This window comes from Leptinotarsa decemlineata, unplaced genomic scaffold (assembly GCF_025532065.1).
Source record: "Leptinotarsa decemlineata unplaced genomic scaffold, Ldec_3_MD MMD2_tig00026354_RagTag_RagTag, whole genome shotgun sequence".
Classification (NCBI taxonomy): Eukaryota; Metazoa; Arthropoda; class Insecta; order Coleoptera; family Chrysomelidae; genus Leptinotarsa; species Leptinotarsa decemlineata.
Genome location: NW_027412702.1, coordinates 10094907 through 10113004, shown reverse-complemented (window position 1 = coordinate 10113004; position 18098 = coordinate 10094907). Strand labels below are relative to the sequence as shown.

Sequence of the window (18098 nt, the reverse complement as noted above, 5' to 3'; positions counted from 1 at the left end):
CGATTGTATTGTTTCTTTTCATAATACGCCACATATATTTTTTTTTCATTATCATGTATGCGAGTTTTTCTCGCCTTCTATTCATTTTAATTCTAAACTAAACGAAAGTTCTGATAAATTATTGTAACATCTTTATTTCTTGTATATCATTTTATCAAAAATAATAAAACTGATATTACCATAAAAATATAAAATGCTCGAGGAAATATTAGCCTTCCAGAATAGAGTCATCATTCCAGCGCTGTATCGACATAATGGATCTAAAGTAACTCTCGAAATGAAGATACTGAATATTTTTCAAATAATTGGAAATTTGAATACCAAATCTCCTATTTCCCATCTTCGATTCATGAAATTGATACTCTCCATGTAAATTGAAGGAATTTACGAGTAGTTTCAGTTACATGTTGAATGTAACTGCTTTTTTCCGAAATAACTTCATTTCACTATCCAAGAGAATCCGTAGTTGTAGCAAGAAATAATAGAATTAATACCTTTACAGTGCGAACGTAAAAAGTTCCCACTTCCTTTCTTGACTTTTTGAACAGTAATAGTTAACAAAGTACTAGTTAACAAATTCGACATTAATCTACTGAAAATACATCATTTTCTGTGCTTTTGTTTGGAAAATGAATTAAAAAGAAAGTGGAGTCTATTCTACATACTAAATACATGTGAAATAATGACAACAAAAGGGCATTCAAACTACTATCAAGATATTTTCAATCGTGAATACAGTAACTTTCGTTTATCGTTTTGCAGCTTTGAATGACTTTCAAGTTGCACAATAGCGATCCCATATTCTGCACATTCGTATTGATATATGCGCTATGTACGCTCCTGTCACATTTTCTACTATTCAGAAGTCACGTTTCTAACAGACTTGACAATGATTGGCTGTCTGTGACATGAACTAATGCCTTCATTAAAAAACAGCATGCATGTCCAGCAGCATATAAAAATATGAACGATTATTAATTTATAGACGCCGATAGTCTTTAGATTCTCGCAACGGTCGATGGATTATCCATATCGGTAAACATTTGATTTTTCTATTTTCAACAGATTCTCGTAGATGTATCAGGAATATTGTTAGAGAGGTGGTAAATACAAAAAGTGAAATTTGAGAATGTTTCTGGAAAAGAATGAATTATTAGGCAATAACATATCATTGATGAATATTGTGAATAAAAAAGATCCGTAATAGGTGCCCTGCTGACTTGATATGAGATTTCTTATAGATATTAGTAATGTTTCTCACAACAGAGTTTTTCATTCGTCACATAACCTGTAGTAGTTCATTTAAATGTTTGTAGTGTTCGATCTGCTACAATTTGATCAAAAGATACCATCATTCCAGTTGTGGAATGAAATTTGAAACATTGAACTCAACGCATGCTGAAATTAATCCTCAATTCTGTTATAATTCTGTTAAAATATGTTTTTCCGTTGACCAGCTTCTCCTACTATCTACCACCATTGCTGATTTTCTTTTAATTTAAACATATTATATAATATTTGGTGAGAGCACTGATCAGTATACAGTGTCATCCCCAAAGTATGCACCATATGGGAAACTTATTTATTAAGTGTTTTTCGACAAAATGTTATTCTTGATAAAAGTCTGTGCATCCCCTAAAACTAAACATGCACTAACAAAATACAGTAAAACACACATAATATACGAAGAGCCTTCAATTATTTGATTTTGAGTCAAGAGTAAAGTAGTCGTATTTTAAAAAATTTCGGGAAATGTTATTTGACAAAGTTGTTCAGCATTAAAAAATACACCTGAATTTGAAGCCAAGGCCATCTAAGTGTAGTTTTATTTTTTCACCCATTTTTTTTAATGGGCATTACGAAAAAAAAAAATGCCTAAACGATAAATAAACCGCATCAGTTTAAGACACATCATTTTGAAAGCCTGTAATATTACGAATTACACAATTATGGTGTTAACCACGTTCAATTAATTTGAAGAATAAAATAATTTTTAAATTTTTGGTGCAGTTATTTATTTTTTCTTAACACCGAAAATTACTCAAAATTATACAGTACTGGAAAAAGAATTTGATATTCAATAATATCAAATCGCATAACATCAAAATAAAATAGGTATTTCTGAACAAACTCGTTGATTTTCAGGAGATTTTCTTATCCAAAATAATTCTCCAAAATAATCTCCAGAAAATCAATGCGTTCGTTCCAAAATACCTATTTTTCGATTTGATATCATTAAATATTAGGTTCTTATTACAATACTGTATAATTTTGAGTAATTTTCGGTGTTAACAAAAAATAAAAATGACTTAGCACCAAAAACTTTGAAAATTATTTCACTCTCAAAAATTTTACCATGGTTAACACCATAGTAGTGTAATTTGTAATATTGCAGGCTTTTAAAATAGTATGTCGTATACAGGATGCTGTCTATTTATCGTTTTAACAAATTTTTCTTTTCGTAATCCCCATTTAAAAAAGTGGGTATAGAAATAAAACTTCACTTAGATGGTCATAACTCCAAATCTATATGTAATTTTGAATGCTGAACAACTTTACTAAATAACATTTCCCGAGATTTTTCGAAATGAAAATTCTTTACTCTTGTCTCAAAATCAAATATTCGAAGGCTCCTCGTATATTACGTGTGTTTTACGTATATATGCATGCAATTTAGAATTCAGTTTATTTTTCAATCTTCAAAATTCCTTTCCATGTTTTTTTCTATTATGTTTATATAAATTAGTAATGAATGATCTAAATGAGATGAGAAGTCATCCATTGCTAAATGGAGTAATTAGTACATTCAGTATAATTAGTACATTAATTAGTCCAGAAATGCTGCCACTGAAATATTTCAAAAACCAAAGTTCAATGTATCATTCAATCATGCAACAGTAACGAACCACTTCATCTGAATATTGACTAAAATTCTCATTCGTAACTTCAAAACCCGAGCCATAAAATATGTCAACGCCACTAATGATGTTGTTGTTGAGTGTAGAAACCAGAAGGAAAGGACGCTTTCAATCTCTATTATGCAATCGCAACCCACCAGGCTTCAGCCAGTCGATAACCCGACAAGATTAATCACTCGGCAATAATTTGACAATACAATTTCCATGCAAATGTATTCACTTTCACCTTTCGAACAGATATCCACAATATTCCAATAAACTTCCACCCGCCAACTCGATCTGCATATCATATTCAGCAGACAATCGATTTATGTATCTCCCGGATTTAATTGCCAACGAAATCGATAAATTCTATCCTCTATCATTTATCAATCGCCAGCCCACCGCCGCGTATCGATAATTCTTTCGCAGAGATATATACGGAGGTATGTTTGTCAACTGCAGAGACATCTCTTTGTTCGTCGTTCGAGACCAGCAGTATTTCATAGGCTGAATAAAGTCAGGGAAATCTCCAAATGAGGACGAAAAGAAGGGAACATAGGCGCGCGAGAGATGGAAACGTGGTTGCACTCGTTTAATCTCTGTAGATGGTGCAAACGGCATTACAACTTCTGGTGTAGACTAAATTCAACGAATGTAAGTCACACTACCAATGTTGGTCAGACTGAACTAGGTATTAAAAGAAATGTCGAAAAACATACGACACATATACGATTTCGTATTCTGGCATCGCCCAACACGCCTTGGAAAACGATCATAATACAAAAGAATTTTTTTGTGTTTTAAGAACTATTTTACTCTTCAATTTTTTCAAACTCTTCGGAAAGCACAGCAGACAAATAGGCTTATTGCGTTTTTGGACCTATCTTTGACGCTTACTTCAATAATTTTGTTCCTACACCTTTTTTACACAAATTCCTTCATATTCTTTCGGACTCATCTTAAATTGGAACCACTAGAGCATTGCCTCACATTATCATAAGACATGGCAATCTGTTTATATTTTTTGGTGAATGAACTTTAGCTGAAATTTACATTATACGACCTAATATTGTTCAGATGTTCTCTAAATTGACAGAAGTCTTATAGATTTCTGTAAAGATGAAGATAATTGATTGCAATTTTCATGACAATGAATTCGACAATGGTTTCAGTAATCTGGAAATTGTGACGTATGAATGAGGACTATCGATAGAAATGAAGATCCATCGACGTATAAATTTGTTGAATATATTTGTTGAAAATATATTTGAAATGTATTGAGCGATTTCTCAGGATACAGGTTATGAAATATCTATAATATTGCCATCTAATATATTCCCGGGTCTTTCAATTATTACTTACAATATCCTGTGAATATTTCTAAAAAATTGCTGAAACCCAATTGTTCAGTTGAAAATCATTGAAAAAAATCGTTTCAAGCATAATTGTGAAAGCTGCCTGAAAAAAAATTGATGAATAGAACTTCTGTAAAGAAACAATTTGCACTTTGATTATTATCTTGATATACTGTATATTTTCGAAGGAGAGGGGAGAGATATAAAAGAGAGATTAATATCGACCACATGCGGCATCTCTTGTCGAATTGGATTCAAAAATATCATATCATTGAACATTTCTCAAAATCAATATCTCTGAAGGCTACTGATAAAACCTAATGAAACTTGATACGCTACTGGGCGAATCGGTTCAGGTAGACCGAAACTTGACTTAGCTTGTTCTGTCAATTCACTAGAAATAGAGATTCGTCTTTATTATTTTTTTCAGTTTCGCTCGTTTGGGAATCCAACAAAACTTCATCAAACAATCCATATTTGCAAGAGAATGAACTAATCCGACTAACTAGATCCATACCGTAATTTAATTCTATAAGAAAAGCAGATATAATAGTCGTAAAAAATATATTTTACCTAAAGAGACATCAATTCACAATTAAACTTATCAAATAAACTATCACCCCTTTTCCGATCTGAACAAAGATTTTTGTGATCTGGATATAAACAACTAAATGAATAACAATGCTCTCGCCTGGCTCGGTCGAGTTGACTGACTATGACTGACTAATTCCTATCCAAACTCTTGGTTTCTAACAATTCATGTCTTTATCGTTTGTTTTCAGACCCAAGTACCTATACAAATATTCATGTATATAAAGCCTCAGAATGAAGAAATTCCATGGTTATAGTCATATGTTATGTAAAACAATATTATCAGAAATTAGATAAGGGGGCGACTCTAGACACATCAATTTATCTGACGTGGGCACAATTTTATCACTGTTTTCCTCGGAATCTTCATATCGTACAATTATTGTACATCGTTTTTACGTCGACTGGTTATGGTCGTGGTAACATTGTTTTATTTGAAGCATACATTTCTGATGATCGTAAATGCGAAGGTGTTTCGTAATAGAATGCATGGCATTATATCTAGATTCGATACAAACAAATATGATGATGTAGCCGAGTATGCCGTTAAGATCCGTCATTGCTGACAAGTTATATGACCACATGCCGTCGATCTAACACACTATCCCTTCTAGAGACTCTCTTAAGCTACAATTCATTCACAGGAATCATCAATCATGGTAACAACATGCTTGTATACCGAGCCTGAAGGTTTTTTTTGACATATTTGTTCTGACAGAGATTTGAATCGTTTATGGAACATTAGGGGTGACTGGGGCAAGAAATTTTTTTCAGATATTTTGTTCGTCGAAAATAATTTTCGAAATCTTAATACTAGATAGAGATGTCCGACATGTTTTGTTTGATGAAGGGGAAGTAGGAAGTCAAAAAGTTTTTCTTAAAAACTAATTTTTCCTAAAAATATTTAATTTTCTCAATTAAAATTCTTATTTTTCTTTCGATATCCCTTTTATTCAATCTTTAACTTTGAAGCATATTTTTCTATTAAAAGTCAATGACTCAAATAACTTAGCTTTTTAGTTCCAGTGAAAAAATAGTAATATATTACAAAATATTTTACTAGAACTTAAAGATAAACAGGATATCTCAAGTTTCTTTTATTGCAAAGTATATTTTGATGGAAGTTTCAAAAATACAAGTTCCTTTTGGAATTTTAGAGAAAACTGAATTTAGATATGCCATTTCAAAAGAAAAAGTGAGATACGAATAATGCTTTTTTTATGTTTCATTACGAACTTCATTTTCGACTTAACTCTACTTTGCGGAAAGTGTTTTCATATGGGTATAAGGTTTAACATATCGTAAATTATTACAATTAATAAATGTGATTATCATTATAAAAATTTTAAACTTAACAAACAATTGGAAGGCACAATCATGTCGCTGGAATTGCAAACGCCCCTTCGCAAAATCTTGGAACACTGTTCTGAACCAGAAAACTGTACACACCTCAGCAACTTTTGATGCTTAATAAAGCTCAGATCAAACCATCTTTGGAGTATTGTTCTCATGTATAGAGCTCCGTCCCTAAGCTTACCCTGAAGCTGCTAGATTCCATCCAGAAAATAGCCATCCGCCTGATTGGAGCCGAGAACATCACTTGCAACCTTGATAGTCTGGAACATCGAAGAAAAGTTGGAGATTTATCTCTTTTCTATAGATACATTCACGGGAAGTGTTCGACTAATTTGGCACATTTGATTCCACCAAGAGCGGTACATATCCGAAATACGCGACGAACTGTGGCTGCTCATCGTTTTGAGGTTCAACTCAGTACACCTCGAACTTCAGTGTTTGAGAACTCTTTCGTTTGTAGAACTGCACTTGAGTGGAAGAAACTTTCTAAGAACATTTTTCCAAATGGATTTAATCTCCAGCGATTCAAATACAATGTGAATCACTACTTTCGCACAGGCGCCCCAAGGATTTTTCTGTAGTGCTTGTGTTTTGTCCTTAAAAGAAAATGTATCATGATTTCACTGTAACTCAAAATATTCTGCAGTGTAGGTTTGGTTGAAGCGTTTTTGAAAAATGAATTTTGGAGGCACCACGTAATATTTCTCCAATTAATTGGAATAATTTGCAATGAAAAAAAGAAAGAAAGAAATCTAGGCTCAGTTTATTCGATGAATAAAATCAATTCTAGAATCTTTGAAGTTCATCATTTCACGAGAGTTCTCATTCAATCATCAAAATCATCTTCTGCTAACTCAGCAGATTGGACAATCTTCATATTTGATATTTGTCTCGACACGTTAGCACACACGCATGTTTTTTGTTCTAACACAAATACAGCTTCCATACCAGCTTTCCTACCAGCAATATGCAATTTCGATACGCATTTCACCAATCAAGTTAGTATCATCAGAGTGTAGACATTGTTCATGTTGAATATTCGTGTTCTCCTGATAAAATAAGGTTTCTTGTGATATTTGTAGGATGAAATATCCACTGCAACACTTGCTATTGTATTTTGGGTCAATAATGAATGTACATGCATCAGTTTATAGCGTGTGTTTGGTACTTATTCAACAAGCTGTCACTTTTTCTGAAAAAAATTACGATTAATCTAAAATGATCATATTATTTGAGTTCATTGGTGAATTCTAGTGACTATTTGATCAAAATAGTCTAGTCAAAGATTTTTCTTACTACTTAAAAACAGTAGTCCCAAAAACAATGTATCTTTTAACTTCATAGCATACTGTATCGCAAATATAATTTATGTTGCCCCGTTCTCCCCCTCATCTCAACAAACGTCTTTTTGTTACAGATAACGTAGCAGCAGCATCTAATAACGGGTGCGTCAGAAACGATGTGACATACTGACAGACGACCGACGGTCAAAGGATAGAGAGAGAGAGAAAGAACGAGGTGATGCCCGTACCCCCCAGAGTTTAGCTGTCCGGGACACCAGCGAGCATGGCGGCGCACCCCCGATTGCTGTCACTCACCCCGTCGATGTTAATATCGGCATTTTTTCTCGTCATCGGCCTCGTTCGGTGTAATCAAGGTTGGTATTAACTTATGAAATATGTAGGGGTGAAAAATTGATGACGTGGTGTGTTTTCGAAGATTGCGAGATGAAAAATTGGGGCGGATCGCGGAATATTCATGTTGAAATATTGGAGGCGATAACTTTAACCTGGAAGTTGTTCCAGATTTTCATTAAAACTCTGAGAGATAATTGTGAGATGAAGATGTTAGAAGAAAATTAGGTTTTTGATCATTTTTTGTAACATTAAGAAGTCATCAGTGTAATTTTTGATGGCCACAAATTGATTTACAATCAAAGCAATCTGGGCTTTCGCCTAGATGTTATATTTTTCCAATCATTGTTAATGGAATTCAATTCATGTAAAGTTGATTTTTTCAAACGATAAATGAGTCTAAGAACATATCAATCATTTCATGAGATTCTCCATAGTTAACATGGAGACGGTTTAAAGTTGAATCGAATAATAAAATCTAGTTTGATAAAGGCTATATAGAAGGTGTTGCCTTGAAGTAAAAAAAACTATATAATAGAGGAAACAAGATTAAAGATTTCCATCGGGCGACCAAATAATTAGCTTGGTTAGCGAAAGCAATCTTCATATTCAGCTTTTTGGAAACGATAGCAAGTGATTCTCAAAAAAAAAATGTTTACTCCCAATACAAATTTTGAATCATCAGAAATCTGTATCTGGATATACATCATCCATAGATATTATGTATTGTGTTAGAGGAATTTTACCTAATTTCGGTGCTAACAAAGGAACAGTTTTCCATTGATATCTATAAGGACCTAGAAAAAATTTATGGAGTGGAGTTATGGAGTACCACGATAATGAACTATAGAGGTATTTTCCCGAAAAATAAAAAAAGTTGTATTTGAAAACAGAATTTCAGAGGGTGCTATTTCAGTCATCATTATTTATATTGAGACGGTGTTATATATCCAAAAAACACTTTATTGTGAGATTTTCACTGAACAGTTTTACAAAAACTCAACATTATTTTCGCTATACAATAGCTGAATTGCTTACATTATTATTTTTTATGGTTTAAAGACGATTGTTTATCATTTGTTTTTTTGTCTAAACTTCTGAGTACAGCCCTATCTCTTTCATTAATTTTATAATTTCATCCAGATTTCTTCTGTGATCTTTCAAATATTTCTTCAAAGAATTGGGTGTTTCAAATCGTTGTCCAGCTTCATCATATTGGACACAATTCAGCAAGATAGGTTTCACTGTTAGCCTCCGCCGCCTACCTTGTTGGTGAATTGATTGATTTTCTCCTGAGAGCATGAATATGTTTGTTAGGTTGGTATGACCCTAAAATTTGTCATGAGAAATGAGAATTGAAACTTTGTATATTTTTTACCAATTTTATTTGTAACTGACGTTATTGCAGTTTCAACCTATATATTAAACTGAGTTTGATGTATAAGTTTGGAAATGTCCTTATAGGACATTTTCATTATGCAGAAAACTGCAGTAACGTTAGTTACTGCAGTTTTCTGCATAATGATTTCCTACCATGTAGTTAGCGATTACATCCATCAAATCACCATAACTTGTTATTTGATATTTTGTTTTAATTTTTTCATGGTGTGGCGTTGAAAATACATGTAACCCTCAATTTTTACCATTCTATCACAAACCTCTATTTTTAAAGAGCCCTTTTAGTAATTTAATCATTGTCAACACAGTTATTCCTGTCAGGTGTCTAGCGGTGTCACTTCTCACTCAGTAAAGAACACCAAGTGTGGATGAGAATGAAGCCGGTCTCCTGTCTCTCTCACACAATAAGCCTTCTCTGACTGCCTACACACTTTTCGATTATTGTTTATCCATCGAGCCTAGATACAGTTTGCGATGCCATAGAAGCCATGAATTATCTAACTGAGTTTTTGAACTTATTAGATTCGCCAGGCATGCCACCACATAATTTGCAACTGAAGTTTAGTTCGCTCTTTGAATTGAATTCACCACGGCTGTGCAACGGCACACGACTAGCCATTAAAAAATTAATGAAAGACATGACCGAAGCCAGAATTTTTTATGGCAAGTTCCGAGGTGATCATATATTGATACCACTAAACGTGTGCAATTTCTAATAAGATTGGCATTTGCAATGACTATTAATAAGTCTCAAAACCAAACAATATCCGATTGTGGCTTGGATTTGAGCACACCATGTTTTTCACACTGACAATTATACGTGGCATACATAAAGGGATTAATATTATTAGTGAGTGATATTGTTGTAATGGATATATTTCATGTAACAAAACAACGTTTGCCGGGTCAACTAGAATAGTATATAATAATATTGCCCTATCTTTTTTTACTTTGGGATCACCTATCGTCCTCACGTCTCAAGTTGTTTATTGTCTGGCGATAAGTAAAAATAATCGGATTTTTATTTATTACTTTCTATCTTCGTCAAACCTCAACTCTTTGATAATGAAGTAATCACTTTGACCTCGCTAAACTTCAACACTAATTGCGTTTGTGGTCGGTTATCCATAAACGCTCGAGTACCAATAAATTTCATTCCAAATTTTATTGTCGAATTTATTTGTACAAGAATCTCGGAGAGCTCGAAATGTGGGTTGATGGATATTTTAATCTGCTTTCTGGAATAAATATTTACCTATCGATATTATTTCAGACAGTTATACTTCCGCGAGTCTAGAAACGATATTCGACATGAAGTTGAATTAATAAACACACGGCTTATCCGAAAGGGAACACTCTTGAATGCCATTCATGATTCGGCGGCGTACGAGTCGTTGATGTTTCCGTCGGTGTGGCAGCAGGTTACCTGGAACGTCAGGTTTTTTCAGGCGATCGTTTATTATCGTTGAATTGCTTGAACATTACCCTTTTCTGGAACAAGAAAAATAAACGACGTCTGTCAGCAAATTGACTGAATCTTGACGATTTTATAAGCCAATTTCTTTCATCAACATCCAAAAATTTCGGTGAACCATAATACATTCTTGGTGGATATTTAATTAGAAACAAACCGTATTTTTATCAATTCATCTCGTACTTATTTCTTCAACACTACTGAACGAGTTTTCGTGATGTCTAATATATGACTGCGATACTTCAGATTAAATCTTCAGATACTTCAATTAAATCTTCAACCTGTTTCAAGGTCATTGATTTATTTTTCACATTAAACTCGGAATAGTGGTTATAAACTGTCAACCCTTTCCTGACCCACAGATGATTCATTGTTGAAAAAATCTTTCACAGCCTGGGACACATTTTATGTGTACAATAAACACTAACCGTTCAGGACACTTTTTTCACAAAGTAAATCCCAGCACTCTGAACTACGGACAGTTTGATTTATGAGTATTTATATACAAATGTTGCATATATATTTTGATGAATTCCCTTGGACTTGTGTGAGTTGTGAAGGTTTCACCCTTGACGAAAATGTTGTTAGAGAGCATCGAAATACAGTGTTTGTGATGCACTGTTTGGAACCTTTGGTGTAGTAATGAATATTACTGGAGTTTTCCCAACACAAAACCGTTATTTTAAAACCTCGACACGTGTTTCGATCACCAAGTGATGATCATCAGTTTGATCTTCCTCTTGAAGATGATCACTGGGTGATCGAAACACGTGTCGAGGTGTTAAAATAACGGTTTAGTGTTGGGAAATACTCCAGTAATATTCACCGAAATAAGGTTTTTCATACATCTAGACGACTACATCTGTTACTTTCATAAATTCTTGGTGGACACTTGGAGATTGACTTTGAAATTGATAAAATTTCAACTCAGAACCTTTTGATATAATATAATGATTTTGCATAAAAAATCACCACCTAGTATAAAATTTTCCCAGTTTGGTTTCTTTTCTCAGGGGAGGTAGCCATTTTTGATTGCCATTAATTGACGATGATGCCGTTTTTTCAGTTCTTTGTTTTCATCAGCTTCTATGATTTGAAGTTGTACTAATTTGTCACACTGTTGAGTGTACCATCTCTTTTCAAAATATGATATATCAATTTAGATTTTCCTACATCTCGATCTGCAGGTTTTTTGATCCAATTGATGTTTCTGATTATTTTGAAATTTGAAAACCGTTCGGACAGTAATTATACAACCGATATGTCTTGTCTTCTTACAAAGATCAGGAAAAAAGGTATCGCATTTCAAGGAAATGTTTTATTTCGTTATGGAGATATTTATAAATGTTTTTCTTGTTCAGATTTATATTGGATCATTTACAAAATCTTCTGAATAATTATTATCTCCAAAAAAACTTTCGATGAAAGCTGTTTCCATTCAGAAACTCAGCGTGCTTCATATAGAGAATTATACTTCTATCCATATTGGATGAGATTCAAGATACCTATCAGTACGAGTATGTGTGTCTCATTGAAAAAACTGTTCATTTTTTATCAGTACATGAAAAAGAGATGGTTGATTGTTTTACTCTATTTCCTCGCTGAACTTTATTGCGGGTTCTCTATTACTTGAAATTAAAAAAATTATGATCTATGAATGATAGTTAAAAAAATATACGTCGCTAATGCTTCAGCAACTGTATCAAAAAATTATACTGCATCAGGAATATATTATAATAATTCTAATGAAAGTATGAATACTTGATTTTCAGCTAATAATTTCTATTTGAACCATTTCCTTATATTTTATAATTGTCAATGGTAGCACTTTCAGTTGTTTTCGTTGTCTTGGAATTGTGTCTCATATAGAATTATTTTCTTTGTTCTGAAAATAATAACAAGGATTATATTTGATGTTTTTCCAAAAACAAGTTCTAGAGTATTATTGATAAAGCATAGATTCGACTTTACTAGCAAGCTACATTTTCTAATTCAATATATGATTAAATATAATTGAAAATTAGGGCAATTTCAATTGAAGATCTACTATTCGAAAAAGAACACAAGATACTAAAATAATTCCCAAATGTTACTACCAAAATACAAGATTATCATACATGGCAATCAGATAGTAGGTACCGATAGTATTTGATAAAGTACCAAATAATTTCAAATCAAATTTGACTCTGGATTTTTTTTTCAAATGGAATCAAATTTATTCTTCATGGAATATTTTTTTACTCCTCTTGATAATTTTCTCAATTCGTGAATTTTACATATGTACTGTATATTTAATTTGGATGTTTTTTTCGAGGATTGTTCAAGTAGACAGAGATAGTTCTTTGAACGTCATCCAAAGTCGAAAATCAGACAATACAAAAAACAAAACATGGCCTTCATACGTTTTTGTACATTTACGCCACGTATGGAAAAGTTACGCCCACAGTTGAAACAAACCCCTAACTCTTCGCATCCATTATCGATTTACAGTCTCCAGAGACATCATCTGCATCCATATCGTGGTGATGAAGCCAAATTCGACGTCGTAACACAGCTCGAAACCTTTCATTCCCGTCAGCGTCTCCATAACCATACAGAATGGCAAGAGGCAATCCAAACTGCCAATTTAAAATCCCCGAAATGATTTGCATCTCACAACATACGACAAACATACCCCGAAAATCACGACGGGGAAAACGCAAACACAAATTCGCACTTCTCCCCGTGGTCCCCTTCGTAACTGAGTAGGCTGGGGTGAATGTTTTCTTTTGATACATCTCCCTTTTCCCCAATTTCATAATGTAACGCTCTGCTAACGTATAAGTGACAATTTTGTCACGGGTGCGTTCTTCTGAAAAATCTGTGCATACAAGAAGGGGGGAAGAGTGTGGGAAAAGTTGTGTCAACGTCAACAAGCTGCGAGACGGAGATCTTACTGGCAGGTCGCAGTTACCTTTCGCAATCAGTATATTCGAAGAATAAATATTACTTAACTCTGGAGGTTCGAAGAGGGAAAGTTTCAAGTTTCGCTTTGACTTTCAGAACGCAGTAATCTATGTATATTTTCAAATAACATCCCCTGGTTAATGTTACACCGTTTAATGATGGTCAATGCAATTGTAAGCGATTGATAGAAATAAGTTTGAATGGATGATTTGACAACCAGGGTTGGAGAACAAAAAACTTAAGAAACATTTCAAAACCTTCAGGATTTGTAACTATTTCATCAATATAGGTAATATTTTTCTATTCACTTTAATCAGTGTCGCTAGTAGCATGGTCTAAATAGCTGATATTCATTCATATTCAAATGTATATATTTATTCAGGCGGTCAATATTTTGAAATCTACAGATGACATATTCAGTTGACGAATGAATATGAAATACACTGAAGGAAATAATGAATACATATACAAATGGAAATATTGCGTAAAATGCTGAGAATGACATTTACATCCTTTTAAAAATTTGGCCGTTACTTGATGAAGGTCCATAGTAATTTCAAAAACTACACCTTACGATTTGATCTCGTGAGGTGTAGTTTTTGAAAATACTCATACACTATTAGAAGTCACAAATCACAATTTGTGTATGATGTAAGCTGAATGTTGAAGTTCAAACTTCCCTCGGGACTTCTAATGTCTGAAAATGATGTTTACAGATAAGAAATCTATGGAAGAACGAATAAAAATTAATGAAATGTTAATCGTCATCAATTATTCTCTTTCGAAATTTGATAGTGGTACACAAGAGTATTTCTCATCTCATTTATCTTGGAATGTAAAATCATTTATGATAGAGATCGGTGTTCCCTTTTAGTGTTCTAAAATTTTTGTTTTTTCCTAAACTGAAAGAGTTGCTTATATCCCACTTCTTCAACCAAGCATTAATTTTGTTCATACAAATTACTTTGTAGAATTCAAATGAACAGTGATTTTCTACAAAAAAGCTGTCTCCAATTTCGAAAAGAATGCTTATACAATATATTGAGCCTAACACGTATCTTTCACTTGAAATATTTGTATGTTATCATATATAACTACATTTTGTTATATGTGAATCATATATCGAGACTGAAACGACTGAAAATGGTATTATTCACATCGAAATGGAACTGTTTCTATAGTTTTATGAAAATGTGATGCATTGAATGGTTTTTCCTGAATCATTCGTTAATGTTCATTCTATTATTGCCACATTCGCATAATTTCAATGTCTCAAGAGCATTGAGGAGTCTGTTGCTTCAGTTAACACTGAATTCTGGTCCCATGTACTTGTTGTAAATGTACGACTTTTGAAATAGATTATTGAAGATTGCCGATTATGCCGAAATCAAGAATCTTTTGGTGATTCAAACAATCAAATCGATGCACTGGTGTCTGTTTCAAAATATTCAAAATGCAATAATGCAGTATTACCGATATCACACAGGAAAAAAGTAAAACTCGCAATTTCTGTTTGAATACTCGATCGGTTTCGGCCATGCAATACGTGTCCCTATAAATCGCAAACAATACCCAACACTCGATTTCTCTGATAATTTTGTCATTTGTCGTGAATTATGCAATTTCGGATAATTGAATGTTTCATACAAAAGCGGTTGACGCACTAGCCGAACTGCATTATTTATAGCAACGTTTTTTGTAAATGGAATCCCCGTTGTTTTCCGTTTTTCGGCCGTGTTAATGGAAAAGCTCGCTCGGTGAGAGGCATCAAGTATGCGTCGGGGTATTTTTATAACGTTACAACAGTTTTGATTTCGATGAACGGTCGGGTCGTCGTGGACATGACATTAATCATATTTAGTTTTTTGCGTGCTTTTTTATTTATTTCAAATGAAAAATGTTTGGACGACATGCACCCATTTGTTTTTGAATTTCATTTTGTATTTCGCTCTATAGCGGGGACGATGTACGGAGAGGGAGTTTTGTGAATAAACATATAAAATTAATAAATGAGATTATACCATATGGCATTTCAGTTTTTTGAACGAACTGATATTTGGAAATCACTCATCATGATTGAAATTGGGAAATTACTTTATTTTTATTTGAGGTAAGTACGTATCCATCTTGTTCGATTGATAAATAACCCATTTATTCTGTAGAAATTCATATTGAATCTAGAATTTCCATTAACAAGGCCGAAAAACGGAAAACAACGTGGATTCCATTTACAAAAAACGTCGCTATAAATTATGCAGTTTGGCTTGGTAGAAATTAGACAAAAACTATTTTCTTTATTCTATATTCACGTATCCATCTGCCTAAAAAAAACAAAAATGCGACATTAACTTTAGGCAAGTCACTACGTAAAATGAAAGCAACGCAAGTGTAACCTTTCTTGCCAGATCCGTGCCGCATCGGTGTGTAAGCTTAAATCTATCAAAAGATAGATTTAAGCCATCGCGGATTTTTCTTAGACATATAGCAGGAGTTAAAATGTGAAATATTTTCTAATATCTCAAAGTGATCAAGCAGCGTTTCTGACGCATGAATAATTTTGTCATATTTCAACCAATTTATACAATCAAACATAAACCATTCTCACTTCATCCATTGGTGGAAACCGTATGCACTTTTGAGTTTATCTCGCTCAGACAGACGTAGCGAATATAATTTAATGAGAGTAATTGCTCTCTATGATGATGATTCTTTCATTTTTTCAAATGATCATTCAGAGACAGAAAACTTGAAGAAAGAATTAGCCAACAATTTTCAGTTGAACAATGTGGGTCAGGCTAGATAAATTTTGGGTATGAATATTTGTAATGATAAAGTTAAACAAGTTAATAACTTCAGATCAGTCACAATATATCGAATCGTTATTGTCAAGATTCAACATAACTGATTGCAAAGCTGTGGAAACACCTTTGGAGAAAAATTTAAATCTTAATAAATTCGAAAAAGGTACTTTTTCAGCCCCTTATCAACAGATGATTGGCAGCGTAATGTATCTGTCTGTAATGACGAGACCAGACATATCTTATAGCATCAGTTATTTGAGCCAATTCAATAACTTTTTTGATAGCACACATTGGCAACAGGCAAAAAGACTTTCAAGATACTTCGAAAGACTTTTGTTTAAAATTTGAGAAAAATTTAAAACGTCTGGAACGTTTCGAAGATGCTGACTGGGGGCACTAATTCCTTAGATAGAAAATCTTGTTACTGGATTTTGTTTTATGTTGTCGAACTCTTTAGTTTCTTGAGAAAGCTCCAAACAAAAGACGGTTGCTCTTTCCAGCACAGAAGCCGAGTATATAGCATTAGCAGCAGCTTCAAAAGAAGCCCTTTATTTACAAAACTTGTTAGGTGAATTAACATGTTGTTTTTCACAAAAGATCTAGGCACATTGATGTGCGACATCATTTCATAAGGGAAACTATTGAGAATGGTCATCTGAAAATTGAATATTTAGAAAGTAATACAATGCCTGCAGATGATCTGACGAAATCTTTAGGGTAAATTAAGCAATACAAATTTATGAACTTGTTAGAATTAGTTCCTAAACATTTTTTTTTCATTGTATTTCAAACTAGTGGGAGTGCTATCTTGAGTTTGAAATTGAGTATTGCTCGTTGCACATGGTGCCATCTCTGTTAATCTTTGTCATGTCATTGAAACCATATTTTTGGCAACACTAGAAAATAAAATAAATAGTCAGTCTTTTGAGCGCAGTGAAAGAGTGCTTGTTATTATTTTCAATTTCCTCCTCAACCCAATTCCTAAAGTTTTACAATATTTATTTCATAAGTGATTGGTTAATTTATTTAAAACATTCATCAAATGGCTTTTGGATCACATGTTTACGTGTCATTTATTTTAAAGTAGCGAGTGATACAGCGGCAATGAAGTGAAAGTGATTCAGGAAAATTATCATATTTATAGGTACTAAAGTATATTAATGTAGGATAGTTGTTCGTGTAAGTGTTGCATTTTGCCCTTCATCATGGAGAGTCCAAAGGTTTCATTATATAGTCGACTATTTGTTGCTTTGGACGAATTTTTAACTCCACCATATAGGTAGTATATTACTCAGCGGGAGTAACACTCTTCCACCAATCATCAAACCCATCTGCTGGTGTATCCCACGTGCTCATAAATGTCCACAATCGAACATGCGTTGCTGAAAATCTATATTTCAAGAGCTTGGACAGGTGCGAAAGTAAATGTTTTTACATGGACGTAAATAACTCGGCACTATATTTCAAGTTATGGTTTGCATGTGTTACGTACGAAAGTGCCATGAACATCTTTATAAGCTACAGAAGTGCGCAATATGGTCTTCTTCCTGTAGTATGTCTCATTAGGTTGTGACTGAAACGAGACTGTTACCATTGTTGTTATATAAGGATTTATGCTATCTTTCACTTCACCACTATAGATG

General features: G+C 33.4%; 1 protein-coding gene across 3 annotated transcripts in view; it reads left to right on the top strand.

The window, feature by feature from the left end:
- unc-5 overlaps positions 1-18098 on the top strand; it is a 706638-nt gene that overhangs the window by 331045 nt on the left and 357495 nt on the right. For all 3 annotated transcript variants that reach the window (XM_074184449.1, XM_074184448.1, XM_074184450.1), the window contains one exon: positions 7620-7859. In XM_074184449.1, coding sequence (XP_074040550.1) covers positions 7769-7859 — 91 coding nt within the window. In that variant the 5' untranslated portion in view covers positions 7620-7768. The remainder of the gene's footprint in view (positions 1-7619; positions 7860-18098) is intronic.